This window comes from Microtus ochrogaster, unplaced genomic scaffold (genome assembly GCF_000317375.1).
Source record: "Microtus ochrogaster isolate Prairie Vole_2 unplaced genomic scaffold, MicOch1.0 UNK26, whole genome shotgun sequence".
Lineage (NCBI taxonomy): Eukaryota > Metazoa > Chordata > Mammalia > Rodentia > Cricetidae > Microtus > Microtus ochrogaster.
The window spans coordinates 5,137,013-5,152,328 of NW_004949124.1; the positions used below are offsets into that span (position 1 = coordinate 5,137,013).

General features: G+C 44.3%; 1 protein-coding gene across 1 annotated transcript in view; it reads right to left on the reverse strand.

Moving 5' to 3' along the window:
* Positions 1–13,078, reverse strand: part of Gpn1 (GPN-loop GTPase 1) — an 18,126-nt gene extending 5,048 nt beyond the window's left edge. The window contains exons 1-12 of the mRNA XM_005367967.1: positions 12,948–13,078; positions 12,232–12,325; positions 10,310–10,349; positions 9,362–9,428; positions 8,607–8,644; positions 6,596–6,674; positions 6,309–6,403; positions 4,326–4,371; positions 3,513–3,659; positions 3,235–3,317; positions 2,382–2,421; positions 414–504 (exon numbers count right to left, since the gene is read on the reverse strand). Coding sequence (XP_005368024.1) covers positions 414–504; positions 2,382–2,421; positions 3,235–3,317; positions 3,513–3,659; positions 4,326–4,371; positions 6,309–6,403; positions 6,596–6,674; positions 8,607–8,644; positions 9,362–9,428; positions 10,310–10,349; positions 12,232–12,325; positions 12,948–13,058 — 931 coding nt within the window. The 5' untranslated portion in view covers positions 13,059–13,078. The remainder of the gene's footprint in view (positions 1–413; positions 505–2,381; positions 2,422–3,234; positions 3,318–3,512; positions 3,660–4,325; positions 4,372–6,308; positions 6,404–6,595; positions 6,675–8,606; positions 8,645–9,361; positions 9,429–10,309; positions 10,350–12,231; positions 12,326–12,947) is intronic.
* Between the last annotated feature and the right edge of the window lie 2,238 nt (positions 13,079–15,316).

The window sequence follows — 15,316 nt, forward strand, 5'->3', positions numbered from 1 at the left end:
GTTGTGAGCCACCATGTGGTTGCTGGGAATTGAACTCAGGACCTTTGGAAGAGCAGGCAATGCTCTTAACCTCTGAGCCAACTCTCCAGCCCCTGTACTGAGGTTTTTAAATATAATATCTTTACTTTTAGGAAGTATACACAGAGGATCAAAAGTAAAAGAGTACCATGTTTGCATGAGCTTTAATAATATTTAAAATTTAGTTATAACACACTATACAAGTACAAGACTTTCAGAGGAAACTCAGAGCAGTGTAAAGTGTGCACCATCATCAGTACTCTCGGTCCTGGCTCACTGATGCAGATGTGTGTATGTATGTCTCCCCATCGCCTGTCCTTTCTCCTCGTTTACAGACATCGATGCTGCGTGGATCCACCCTCTGTTCTCTCCCAACACCAAGAGCCCTTCAATACCTTTGCCAGCGCCTGTGTCCAGGGCTATGGAGCCCATATCCTTCCGAAGACGCTCCAGCTGCTCCTTCTGCTGATCACTCTGGGCACTCGCCTACAGACAGGGGAAATGTCCTCATGTTACATTAGGAAATCCCAGACTGATGAGATGGCTCAGAGGTGCAGGGCTTGCTTGCGGCCGTGTTGAACAATTCCATCTGTAGACCCCACGTGACAGGAGAGAACTGAGGATGGCAAGCTGCCCTCTGACCTCCACATGTAATACTTTTTAAGGAGATCTCTAGGGCAGGGCTTATGACTGAGAAGCCGAGTGCTCAGCAGATGTGAAGCCCTGGTTTCAATTTCCAGCACAAAGAAATAAAATAAAGCAAGATAATAAAGATGTATAAATTAAGATGCCAGGTTTTTTTTTAAGTAGGGTTTCATGTAGTGTAGGTCACCCCCAAACTCACTATGTAGCCATGGATCCTGGATGACCCTGAACTTAGCAGGGTCCACCACCATGCTTAGTTAGCACTGAAGAACAAGCTAAGCTAAGTGCACGCTGAACAAATATTCAACCAACTGAGCTAAGTCCCCAGTCCCCCAAGCGTCACCCTTTTAAGAGGAGATTAGGAATTATAAAAGTACCAGAAGCTGGTAAAGGATAACAGATATGGAGACAGAGTCATAAGGGCCCAAGAGACAGCGATTTCTAGTCATATGCTGAAGGAAGTAATTTAGAGCACATACCCAGAACCATGATCAGAGAACCCTCAAGTGGCGCTTGGCAAGAAGACCTATGATAAAGGACCCAATGCAGGCTCTGTCAAAGGGAGAGCCTCAGCTCAGCATCTGGAACAAGAGCTTGAGACATCTCTCTAGTCTTCAAAATCCTACAACAAGCCTTTAAGTTGACCTCGGAGACTGGATGAGGTGGGGCATAAAAAGTTCTTGGTAAAAATATATTTCAACAAAATTCTGATATTTTAAAAATTCAGATACAAAGCCTGTGTGGTAGCTCATATCTGCATTCCCAGCACTCAGAAGCATGAAGTGGTAAAACAAAACAAAACAAAAAGGATAAATATTCAAATACAAAGAGAAGAAAAATTGTTTGGAGGTCTTTCTGCATACAGACAACCGGTTTATGAATTTAAATAAACAAGTACTTGAGGTGGGATGTCTCAAGCCTGCAGTCCTACCTGCTAAGGTGGCTGAGGTAAGAGATCACTAGAGCCCCAAAGTTTCAGGCCTGCCTGGGGCCTCAACTCAAAACCAAACAGGGCTGGGCACATAGTTCAGAGAGTAGAGCACTACCAAAAACAAAGAAACAAAAAAATGCAAGAATTTAAAAGAAACACAGAGGGCTAGAGAGATGGCTCAGAGGTTAAGAGCACTGGCTGCTCTTCCTGAGTTCAATTCCCAGCAACCACATGGTGGCTCACAACCACCTGTAAGGAGATCTGGTGCCTTCTTCCGGCATGGAGGTGTACAGGCAGGGGAACACTGTACACATAATCAGTAAATAAATCTTTTAAAATAAATAAATAAAAAATAAAAGAAACACAGGAGTCCCAACAGTTACTTATATCTCAATAAAGCCAGAAAAAAATTAAAATAACAAGCAAGGCAGTGGTGGCACAAGCCTTTAGTCCCAGCACTTGGGAGGCAGAGGCAGGCAGATCTGTGAGTTCAAGGCCAGCCTGATCTACAGTGAGTTCCAGAACAGCCAGAAACCCTGTCTTGGTAAACCTTTCCTTCTCATCCCTGCTACCTGAGTGCTAACTACAGCACAGGCCAGCATACCAGCTGGTCCTTCTCATCCCTGCTACCTGAGTGCTAACTACAGCACAGGCCAGCATACCAGCTGGTCCCCAACTCCTCCACTCAAGAGTCCCCTACCCATCTCTGGTGACTTGCTGGGACTCCTGGCCTGTGCCATGTGTGGGTTAGACGGACTCTGACAGCTTTACACACTGCCCCTCTTACCAGTGATTTCTTCAGGCGCTCATATTCAGGCCGATATTCCCTGGAGAAAGAAATGTTTTCTCAGTTCCTCTCCTGAGAGACCCACACTGCCCACCTCAACCTATCACTTCTGTCTGCTTTACGGCTGCTGCTCGGGAAGGCCAATGTCAAAGAAGTGATGGGTCTTAGGTCAACAAAATACACTCCTGGGCCTGGGAAATACACGCAAAACCCTTGAGGCTCAGCAGTGGGAAAATAATGTTGCCTGGCAACCACAATGTCACGAAGCCAAAGCAGTATGCTAACAGGCAGTCTATGAGTCATGGTCCCAGGGTCCCAGGTGCTCCTTTAGGTTAATGGGTCCCACTTTACACCAACAGCTCTTGTAGGACCGTGAAGAACAGAGAGGTGTCTCACAGCTTGTTCCAGCAATGACAACAGCTGTAACAGACATTCACGAACGGTCTCTATGATGGGGAAATCACTGTGCTACAACTTCACATATACGTCTCCTCGATGACAAATCCACACCACAGCTTCTACAGCTGATGTCTTAAAGGGACAGAACTATCACCTCCTGTTTCTGAACTTTCTACAGGTCTTTTGTCCTACAATAACAGACCTGAGAAGTTGCCCTCAAAGCTACCAAGTGGCTCTTTTCAGAACAGGCTTGACGGTCCCTGCCTGGCAACCACTGAGACCAGTGAACACTTTATATTTCTATCTTTTTAAAGACGGGAACAGACCCTGGTTACTCCTGAGTATGGGCAGGTCTAATATACATATGCAAGTAAATATACTTTACACAGAAGATGGAAATGCTTCTCCTAACATTTGAGAATGGGGAACACATCAAGAGCCCCTCCTTCCTCACCTTTCGTACTCTTCTGCAGCACTGGTGACTTGAACACAGAGCTCATCGAAGCCGGTGCCCGCCACAGCAGAGACACCCACCACCTGCCAAGAAGTAGCATGAATTTGCGTGCTAGACAAGGGGTCTGCTACTGAGCTGCTCCCAGCCCATGAACAATACAGCACTACCAAGAACAAAATTACATACTTTATAGAATGTAAAGCTGGTTCAAAGCCAGTGAAGGCTTCGGTAAGACATCATCTGCAGCTACTGTCACTAGGATAGGAGGTAAAATTTACCCTGAGCGAGCTGTAAAACTCATCTAACACCAGGCTCATGGAACGAGTCAGGTTGCTGACGTAGGTAGTCTCTTGGTTCAAGGCATCTTGGAAAGTCTCAAAATCCTGCATCCACTCCACTGCAAAGCTGTGGTCAATGATGTCGGTCTGTGCCGGAGAGAAGGCAGTCATCAGCACAACTAAACCACGGCAAAGTCATTTAAGTAGGTGGTTGACAGCACAGAACTCATCACCCACAGACGCTCTTTCTCTGGCGCCCATTCCCAGCTCCACTGCAACACACCATAAAGCAATCTGCCTAGCCTCTGATCAGTATTTCCAGAAGACTGTTCCTCACTGACAAAGAACCCCCGATGCTGAGGGACGGCTGATACACTCTGTCTGCCCTGCAGTCTCTGGGGGAGAGGCAGCACTAAATACACACTCCTTCTGGCGGCATCTACTTCCCTGATGTGCCTGACTCTCCACAGTAAAATCTCAATGTGCTGACACCACTGAGGTTACTTTTCACACCTACCCAGACCTGCTAGCTCAGTCAAGACTCTGTTAAAGACTGTGAAATCCGGGGGCTGGAGAGATGGCTCAGTGGTTAAGAGCATTGCCTGCTCTTCCAAAGGTCCTGAGTTCAATTCCCGGCAACCACATGGTGGCTCACAAACCATCTGTAATGAGGTCTGGTGCCCGCTTCTGTCGTGCAGACATACACACAGACAGAATATTGTATACATAATAAATAAATAAATAAATAAATAAATAAATAAATAAAATATAAAAAAAAAAAAAGGCTGTGAAATCCCCACAGGAAGTACTCACTTTGTTCATGACCACAATGAAAGGCAGCTTGGTTTTATACAAGATGCTAGAAAAAAAAAAATCAAACATGGAGCCAGCATTACTAAAAGTATTTAAGACCAGACATAATGTCACATGCTTGTAATTCCAGCAGTCAGAAGATAAAGGCTGGAAGTTCATAAGTTCAAGGCCAATCTGGGCATATAGTGTGAGTTTGTTTCTAAGAAAAAAACCAAAGGTATTCAAGCTCTGCGGACTAAGTAAAGACAACAGAAAAACCTTCAGACTGAATTGTAGGTGGTATACAGTCTCCTCTGCCAAAGGAAAATGACCACCAACATCAACCCCATACCATGTGTTAATATTGATCCTTTTTAATATTTTACAATTCTGTAATTTGTTATTCAAGTGGAGGAAATGAGCATTTATTGATTACCCAAAATAGGATGGTTACTCTGGTAGGCACTTTTACATGTATGTATATATTTGTGTGTGTGTGTAACCTTTAATCTATACAGATGCCATGTAAATGTATACAATTTTGGCTTTGTTTTTAAGACAGGGTCTCATTCTGCGGCCTAGTATGTGGTCCAGGCTGGCCTTGACTTCATAGTAACTCTCCTTCCTACCTCAGCCTCCAAAAATATTGTCCTACAGATTGAAAATTTCCCACATTTACTGAGGTAAATGCACAAAATAAAATTATATATACTGAAGGTACACATGATGAATTGTTTTTAAAATTGATCTCTCGGCCCCCTTTATTTAGTGTCTGCAGTCCTGATGGCTGACCCAGGCCTCGAGCGTGAGAGGCACATCGTCTTCTGCTGAGCTACATTCCCAGTCCTCTGATATTCTGAGCTATGAATACACTGTGAAATTACTATAGCCAGGATAATCCAGCAGCTGTGTTTTGCTCGTTAATGTAATTGCAGAACAATGCTACCTTTCCATGTGGATCAGGACTTCTTGCATCCAATATGATGTTTATTCCAAGACCTATCACACTGGTGATGGCTCCTGTCCATTCCCCAGTAAAGCGTCAGCTTCCATAACACTCTCCTTCAACATCAGTCTGAACTCACATCTTTTTTCTCCCAATGTAACATCTGGGATAAACTAATGGGATAACACTTGGATTATAACTAAAATCTGTTAATACTGTTCTTAATGTTATGGCCCGGTCTCACTCCATAGTCTGTGCTGGCCTGGAATCTGTCCTCCTTCCCCTCCTGACTTGGAATGCATTACCACTCCTGGCTTTAAGAAACTTTTTATTAGTAATGTCTCCTCATGTTACATTTTTACATTACTTATACAAAACCTAAGCACCACTGACATCGGAGAACTCTCTGTTCTAGCCAGACTTGGCTCTACTCTGACAGGCGAGGAAGGAGGATGCTGAGAGAAAAGCCAATAGTACATGCCTTTCTTTAGGGCCTTCTCCTAACTGAGGACAATCAACTGAGTAGTAAATACAAATTATCACAAACCCAGCGGTATATAACCAGGACTCAAAACCAAAAGGGGAATAAAGTCAGAGAAAATAAAGCTGGAGAGATGGCTCAGCAGTTAAGAGCATTTACTGTTTTTAGAGAGGACCCAGGTTCAGTTCCCACCACCGACATGGTGACTCACAACTACCTGTAACTACAGTCTGAAAAGATCTAACCACCTCTTCTAGCCTCCACAGGCTCCTGCATACATGTGGTAGACATACACTCCTACAGGCCCACACACATGTAAATAAGTAATGTCTTTAAAAAATAAAAAGTGGCTGGGCGTTGGTGGCGCACGCCTTTAATCCCAGCACTGGGGAGGCAAAGGCAGGTGGATCTCTGTGAGTTCGAGACCAGCCTGGTCTATAGAGCTAGTTCCAGGACAGGCTCCAAAGCCGCAGAGAAACCCTGTCTCGAAAAACCAAAAAAATAAAAAAAATAAAAAGTAGAAAGAGGAAGAGCCCTCAAAGCTGACAAAACACCATATCTACCAAGCATCGGTTACCTGCAGGCATACAGCATATTGGACATGAAGGTCACTGGGTTGGTACTTCGTGATGTGTCCATGACGTAGATGACGACTGTGGGAAATGAGGATGCCTGGAACCGCAGAGTAAGTAAAGTCTTAGGGCTCATTACCTGTTCCCAGGCTCTTCCTCCCTTCTTGCCAAGAGAGAACGAGGTTGACCAGGTGTGCAGAGCCTCGCCTCTCCACCTCACACTCAGCCCCAGGCAGTAAACAGAGGCTGAGCTAACTCTCCAGATGCTCTCATGAACAAGACCCACACTCACCAGGGCCTCGGTGATGATTGTCCCAGAAGCTGACCAGGTGAAAACTTCAATCTGTCCGGGTGTGTCAATCAAGACATACCTGGGTCAAGGAGACCATTAAAAGGGTGTTATACTTGGGCAATTCTGAAGATTTCCCATCACAGAGAAAGCTCAATCTCTGCTGATCCAAGATAGCAATAACCTCTGCACACTGCCAAACACAGTCCTATGGTGCCCGAAAGTTACATATTCCCAAGAGCTCGCTCCAGGTCCAAGTTTCATGCTACTGAGAAGAAACAGCACAGCCAAGTTGCTGTACAGAATCAGAGGAAACTGTGATGATTACAGAAACACTGCACTACCAAGGAGACATGACGCTCTCTGGGGAACCATCCTGTTTCTTAGGGACAAGGATGAGGAATGGAGGGCGTGTAAAATGTACCTTAATAAATATACTTTTAGAAACAGGGAAACTTGGGGATGGGGTATAGGTCAGTGTAGAAAAAAGGCTGCGCATGGGCTTAGGGTCTTCAACATCCTGGGTCCAAGCCCCATGAAAATAAAGTAGTAACAAAGTTAGCAAATAAACACAGGACAGGCCAAAGTTAGCAAATAAATACAGGACAGGCACTAGGGAAACAGAAAAGAAAATTAAGGAGTGACTGCTAATGGTGGGGGCGGGGCTGTGTGAAATTAAATAATCATGATCCATGCACCAGTATGTAAAGATAATAAAATACATTTTAAAAAATAAAACTTCAGGCCGGGCGGTGGTGGCGCACACCTTTAATCCCAGCACTCGGGAGGCAGAGGCAGGCAGATCTCTGTGAGTTCGAGACCAGCCTTGTCTACAGAGCTAGTGCCAGGACAGGCTCCAAAGCCACAGAGAAACCCTGTCTCGAAAAACCAAAAAAAAAAAAAAAAAAAAAAAAAAAAAAAAACTTCACAGAATGTGATCTCCAAAAAGCCTGTTTTGGTGATGGTGCGTGCCTTTAATCCCAGCATTCAGGAGGCAGCGCAGGTGGATCTCTGAGTGATTCAATGCCAGCCTACAAAGCAAGTTCCAGGACAGACAGGGCACACAGAGAAACCCTGTCTCAAAAAACCAAACCAAAACAATAACAACAACAACAAAAAAAACTGTCTTATTTTTTTTCTTATATTTCTGATAGTGAGCCTAGCCTTTAGCGGCTGAGTCATCTCTCCAGCCCTTGTTATTTTTTCTAATGAAAACAAAGATCTACCTCAATTATAATCCCATCTTTGTAATTCTTTATACATAGAATAGGTAAAACGCCAATGACTGAACAATAATAATTGGTGCTGGGACTGAGAATGACAGTTTCATGTTTTAAATATTATGTAGTCTTTTAAAATATCTTTTTTATTACATTTATTTAGTTTAAACACATGTGAAAGTAAAGAGCTACAGCAAGCATGTGAGGGCCAGAGGTCAACTCGTAGGAGTTCTCTACTTCCACTACCTGGGTCCCAGGAATCAGACTCTGGTTTGGTGGCAAGTGTCTTTGCCTGCTGAGCCGTCTCCCTGGTCCATGGTTTTAATTTTTTTCTTTGAGACAGGATTCCTCTGTGTAACCCCAGCTGTCCTAGTGAATTCTTTATAATGAGCATGTCTCCTTTTTTTTGTTTTGTTTTATAAAACAGTAAATTATCTTTCTCCCTTAGAAAAAGTAACATATCAAAATTTAATAATAGTTATTGAGAAATGATGTCTTCCCCATCATGGTAGACTGTGTTCCCTCAAATGATGAGCAAATGTCTTCCTCCCTTAGTCTGAGAAAGGAGAAAGAATGAGCGTTTCTCCAAAAGTCATGTAAAACGAAGAGAAGTGTTGGGCGGGGGTCACCGTAACTGGGAGTAATTCTCTGTATTAAATGTCATCTCAACGATTTTCTTGTCCCCTTTCTTTATTTTCATTTCTAACAACTTGTCTCAGTTAAGAGTTTTAGGGGTCAAAGTCTAGAATGTGTCAATGACAGGCAGTAGATGTGTAGGCACTAAGACCACCTACTTGAATGTGTTCTGGGCCTTCTCGATAAATTTCATCACCTAGAAGAAAAAGATGTCAACTGTAACAGGATCTAATTCCAACACAACTTCAGAGGTCTCCCTCCAGGGTGGCACATGTTAAATCATCACAAAGCCCAACCCAAGGACACCAAGCAAGGGACTCCTCAAGGAAGCAGAGCCACAGCCGCATCTCTGTCAGAAGTCAGGGTCCCTGGCACACTGGCCACGTTTGTTTGTTTTAAAGAGCCAGGCCAAGCTGTGTTATCCAGGCACACTGTGGACTCCAGGACCCTTCAGCCTCCTGAGCTGGGAATTCTGGTACAAACCATGCTGCCTGGCTGTTGTCAAATGTTAATGTCTCAAGTAGCAGAATCAGAGTAAAACATAATGATTATAAGCCACTCTCATGAGAGTGACAGAGAAAGCAAAGAAGATGGCAAATACTCGTTACGAGAAAAAGTGTCATTATTTCCCCATCCCTTCCTGTAGCTAACCGCAGTGCCCCTGTACCCTCATTAACACCATAAGCCAATAGCAGGCCAGAGAAAGAACCCAGGTCTCTTGTGTTTTGTTTTGTTCTCACAAACATTAAATGCAAAGGACCCACCACACTTAGAGGCTATTGTCTACCAAAATGCCTGCTTATTTTCATTATGTCTCCACTTTAGTGGCCCTGCTTATTCTATGTGATCAGACGAGAGCACACAAGAGTCAGGTTTTACAGTGCCATGCCTATAAATGTAAAGGAAGCCTTACCTGATCAAATCTGGTAGCAAAGAGATTGAGTGAGGTCACTATGCCACCATTTGGCCCGAGTCCATATCTGAGCATTCAGTTAAGGATTTAAATTGCACAAATGAGATTATATAGTTCATAGCTAGATTGTCATTCATCCAATAGCATTATGTTCAATTTTAACATTATGTTCAGTATATAACAGTATTAGTGTTAAATTAATGGGTACAGGCAACCCAGTCTTTGACAACCGTATGACCTTAGTGTTATAAGAATCATTTACTAGCAAGGTCCTCCTTGTTCCTCTATCATTTTAGGGATGGTCATACAAGATAAAGACAAAAGAATGGCCAAGATTTAGTGAAGACACAGATGTGTCAAACAGTGACAGACTGGTGGCATCAGTTATTAAAATCATCTATGGAGCCAGACATGGTAGCTCAATGTCTTCAATCCCAGCATTCAGGAGGCAGAGGCCGAGCTCTGTGAATTTCGGGCCAGTCAGAGCTACACCTAACACTCTTTACTGACCCCGACTACCTAAAGTTACTAACAGTGAGCCACATGTCATGCAGAAATCACTCCATAGGAATTAATCCAACTCAACGTATTTTTCTTGAGTTTCCGGGTCAAATTCATAGTTATCAATGACTATCTCACCCAAGGCAATATCATTTCACTGGACCCCGGCAGCTAGCAAATGGCCACTCATTTTCTGGTCTCTAATTATAACCCCTGTGGTCTGAGCATGCTGAGAAACGAAAATCAAGTGGCAAGGAAGTACTGCTGGGAATCTCTAATCTATCCTGCACTCATCTTACTCATCTGACATCTTTCTAACACGATGACTTAAAAGGAAGCTGAGTGTTCTACTTGTTTATGTCACAGTGTGACAGGCAAAGCACTCCCTCAAAGTGAGGAGCAATTCTGCAGGACCAGTCAGGCCCTGGCAGATGAGGAAAACGATACTGCTTCATGACTTCTTTATACTTCACGGTGTCACGGATATCTGAAGGGAAAAGAGAGATAATGGTTTATTTTATTTTCTGAAGCATGGTCTCAGTTGTCCAGACTGGCTTTGAACTTCCCATGTAGCCTAAACTGTCCTCAAATTCTGAGCAATTCTCCTGCCTCAGTCTCCTGGGTGCTGAGGTTGCAGAGAGTCTCACCATAACTGACTTAGGCTTCTTAACCGGCATTTTCTTATACCTTTCTCCACTTACAGTGGCTTCCTTCCTGACTAAGAGAACCACTGAGTATCCTGTGAAGAATATTAGGCTCCTGGGTGTGATGGTGCACACTTCTAACCCGGCATTCACGAGGCAGGGTCAAGCAGATCTCTGTGAGTCTGAGACCAGCTTATTTACAAAGTGAGTTCCAGGACAGCAAGGACTATATAGAGAGACCCTGTCTCAAACAAACAAAAAAGTTAGGCTAGAAGTTCTTAATTATGATAGATATAGTCTGAAACAAGATTAAATATTTTAGACAATTTCAATGGAAGTGGGCACATGCAGAGGGGAAAAAACAAAACAAACAAAAATCCGCAAACCAAAAACTACTGCCTGGTAATAAAGCTAGCCTACCCGCCAGGGGCTGGAGAGCTGGTTCAGTGATTAAGAGCACTTACTTAAGGCCCTTGCATGGGACCCAAATTCAGTTTCCAGCTCACAAATGTCTCCAAGTCCCATTCTAGGGGTTCTAGCACCCTCCTCTGGCCTCTGAAGGAACCAGGCACATACCATGGTGCACAGATGCAGGTAAACATCCACACACATAAAACAAAAATCAATGAATGAGAAGAAACCTACCCACCAGTCTGAAGATGACCAATATTACAATTTTATCCTCAAGTTTCAATAGGAAAGGGTTTTTTTAGATTGATGAAATTCAATATTTATTAATCTGCATTCTAGTTTGAGATACATGTTTTTAAGGCTTCTTTGGGTTTTTGTCTTTTGTTTTGTTTTGTTTTTTTTGTTTTTCGAGACAGGGTTTCTCTGTGGCTTTTGGAGCCTGTCCTGGAACTCGCTCTGTAGACCAGGCTGGTCTCGAACTCACAGAGATCCGCCTGCCTCTGCCTCCCAAGTGCTGGGATTAAAGGCGTGCGCCACCATCGCCCGGCGGTTTTTGTCTTTATTAATAGGAAAGTTTTTGTAAAATTTTCCGAAAATGACTTATGATTCTTAAAACAAGATCTCCCCACCCTCCTTAAATTGCGTATTTGGGGTACAAGAAATTTAAAAAGCTTAACAAGTGACAGTTATGGCCTGGGATCAGGAAGCCTGAGCCCAGCAAGAACCCTGTCCCTGGATCACGTGAATCTACCACTCACTCCCATTTTTTTTCTCTCTTTAAAAAACAACAAACAAGCAGGGTTTGTCTATGAAGGTCTCACTGACCCTGACCTCTCAATATTCTGCCTCAGACTCCCTTGGATAATACCCATACAAAATCTTTCTGATAGTTTCAGTCAGAAACAGTCAGAAACTCTGCTCAGAGTGTGAACACGCACACACACACACACACACACACACACACACACACACACACTGGTTTTTCAAGACACAATGCCTATTTTTAACACACACATACACCCCCCACACACACACACACACCCCACAACTTTGGGAATGGAAAGGTCCTTCCTACTGATCAGAGTGAATTATAGCAGAACCTATAAACTAGTACTACACTCTGACAAAAGAAACTAAATGATTTATGTATCATTTTTTAATAGACTGTCACTTCTTCACAAGTGAATTACAAGAATTTCACAGACTAAGGACAAAAGAGAAACGGGGTGAATGGAAATGATACAAACTTAGGAATAAAAAGGAAAAGAAGATAGTGAGTTAGTTCAGAAAGAAATGCAAACTGAAGGTACTCACCAATATTGGCGGGAAAGGGGACTTCATGCACAGCTGGGTCCAGGTTGATGACGTAAGGCGGGGAGCCTTTGCTGTGGAGGTGTCCTGTGAGCCTCTGCAAAAAACACGAGGGTTGGAGGGTGGTGATAAACGTTAGGACAAGGACCAAAGAAGTCCTTTACTGACCAATCCTATAAAATCTGTAGCAATTTCATTCTCCCCTGCACGGTTTACACAGAAATCTCAATTTAAAAGCCATCTAGCTCGACTACCGACCCAGCAGGCCTCCCCCGCCCTCCATCACCTCTTCACTAACTTTGAATGCCCCTGTAAACGTCTTTTTTCCTAACTCCTTTACTAAACATTAACTCCGTGAAAGCAAAATCCCTGTCCATTTCATTTTCACTGGGTACTTAGAACTTAGAACGTAGTCGGTCGAAAGAACACCTAACTCCTCACGCAAAACCAGCGTATTGGCATTATATCCCCCTACTCTTTAACCTCGGGCCTTCAGAAAAGCTGCTAATTCACAGCCAGACAATTTCAGTGGCACCAAGCATGCACTTAAGTTACAGAGGGGTTCCTTACGGGACCCAGGCTAGGCTTCGGGAGTCAGAGGCAAGACCCCAGGAAATCACGCGCCCAGACCCTCCAACTCCTAGACAACTTCCTCCCTTCCTCCCTAGCCACGGGCAACCTGCCGAGCGCTACTACCGCTTCCGCGCAGTGCACGTCACCTGTACAAAGGTAGTTTTCCCGGATCCCGCCATTCCCAACACCAAGAGACACACGGGGAGCTGGGGAGCCCCGGAGGCTTGGGGCTCAGCCGCAGGTGCGGGCGCCGCCATCTTTCCTGAGCCACGCCCACCGTGCCACGGAACCGCCTCCAAGCCGGAGATTCGCGGCACTCCGGGCTGCGATTGGCCGGAGAATACGCCCTCTCTGCATTTAGAACTGCGATTGGTCAGATGAGCCGACCTCGCTGCGTTTAGGGCTTCGATTGGCTGGAATCTCCCTACGGGGCCGCGCTCTGTGGGCTCCAGAACGGCATCAGACTCTCTGGGATTGTTTAGATGCTGGAGCTGACAAGTAGGGGCTTTGGACAAATGAGGGGCGTGTAGGGAGCAGGGGTGAGGTAGAACCCGGGAGGGGCAAAGTTTGTGTCTCCAGGGGCGAAACGAGGCGGGATCCCAAAGCCTAGGTTAGGGTCACAAACCTGTCAAGATTGGGAGGTTAGCCTTCTATCTTATTGACTAAGAAGAAAAGAATTTTTAAAACTGCCATTATGTTCTAGAAAATATTAGGTAAAAACTGGGGTAACATTTGAAAGGATGAATACTGTCCTTCAAATAACCGTGGAAGAAACAGTTCAGGCAGAGTTCTCACCGAATGCGGAAGGGATGAAAAAAGTGAGGGGTATTTGACCCGAGTGTAGCTGAGTAATTGATAGTGCAGGATTTGAGTAGAGGCGGGTAGTAATGTAGGATCTTATTCTCAAAGGGGCAAGAAGAAATTTCCTAGCAGAATGTTTTCCCAGGAAGATAGTGGCCTTTGCCTCTGTCCCTTAGCTCAGCCCAGCCAGCCACCTGGTACAGGCTGATAAAGATGGCCTAACTCAGGAACAGTGGCCTTGCTCTAAGAACAAGGAGAAAGCTGACTTAGCAGAATGGGAGAGAGCAAAAGTCCTTGCATCCGTGCCAAAGCAGCTTCAGAAAGCCTCTTTGTAGTTAAGCCTTTAAAAGCCTACCCCAGGGCTGGAGAAATGGCTCAGCGGTGAAGAGCACTGACTGCTCTTCCAGAGGACCCGGGTTCGATTCCCAGCACCCACATGGAAGCTCACAACTGTCTGAAAATGTAGTTCCACGAGATCTGACACCTTCATACCAACGAACATAATAAAGTTAAATAAATTAAAAAAAATAAAATAAAAACCTACCCCACAGAGGAGATACAGCTCCTCTCTCTACCTCGCTATAACAGGGTCAGTGGACAGGGGTTCCAAACATGTTTGTATTATGCTAATTGAACCTTGCTGTGCCTCCCTGGTGGTCTCTCCCTGGTGGTTATAATGTGGACAGAACAGTATGAATCTCATGAACTTTGACCAAAGATGTTTTAGTTGTCCATCTGTATGTCCGGAAAAGAAAAGACTAGATGGTGAAAGAAAATCAAAAGCCCAAGAGAAGCACGGTAAAACTCCTACAAGTCCCTAGTGTTACAGTGTAGATGACTGTTACTCATATTCCAAGCACAAAGGAAATCCCATCCATTATATTAGAAATAAAAGAGGGCTCATTGTAATTTTTAAAACTAATTGGAGTCACAGGAGGTGCTCAAATCTAGGGACAATTTAAAGTCCTTTTGTATAACACCAGTCCCCCCAGCACTCAGAAAACTGAGGAGGAAGGTTGTTAAGTTCAAGGCCAGAGTGAAAAACAAAGGGTGAGGAGAGCCAAGAGGTGAGTCCCAAATGCAAATTGTGTCCGCAGCAGATTAGCTACCAAGACCTGCTGGGCATGATGGGTAATTTGAGGTGAGGGAGATGTGGTACCTGAAACATATCCAGTCTCCTGTCCTTGCAACACCCCTTTCTCTTTTCCTTCCCAAGAAAAGGGATCTGGGGACACAATATAGATGATCTTGACCCCACTGTTCTAAAATTTCAGTGGGACACGACCAACCAGGAGGCAGATCTGGGTGGTGGACCCCCCAAAAAGCCAAAAAAGAGTAAAACATCCCACAACAGTCCCCATACCTTACAAGAATAAGTTTGTTTCCTAAACCCATTGTACCCTGCAAAACACGTTTTTCTTTTTCTTTTTTTAAGATTTATTATGTACACAGTGTTCTGCCTGCATATCTGCTTGCATACCAGAAGAGGGCACCAGATCTCATTACATAGGGTTGTGAGCCACCACATGGTTACTGAGAATTGAACTCAGGACCTCTAGAAGAGCTCCAGTTCTCTTACCCTCTGAGCCATCTGAGTCATCTCTCCTGCCCACAAAACATGTTTTTCAACCTGCACTGAACTTATGACCCCATGGTGTATGACTGACCTTTGTCTTTCAAAATGTTTTCAAGATACCTTGTTCTATACCTGTAA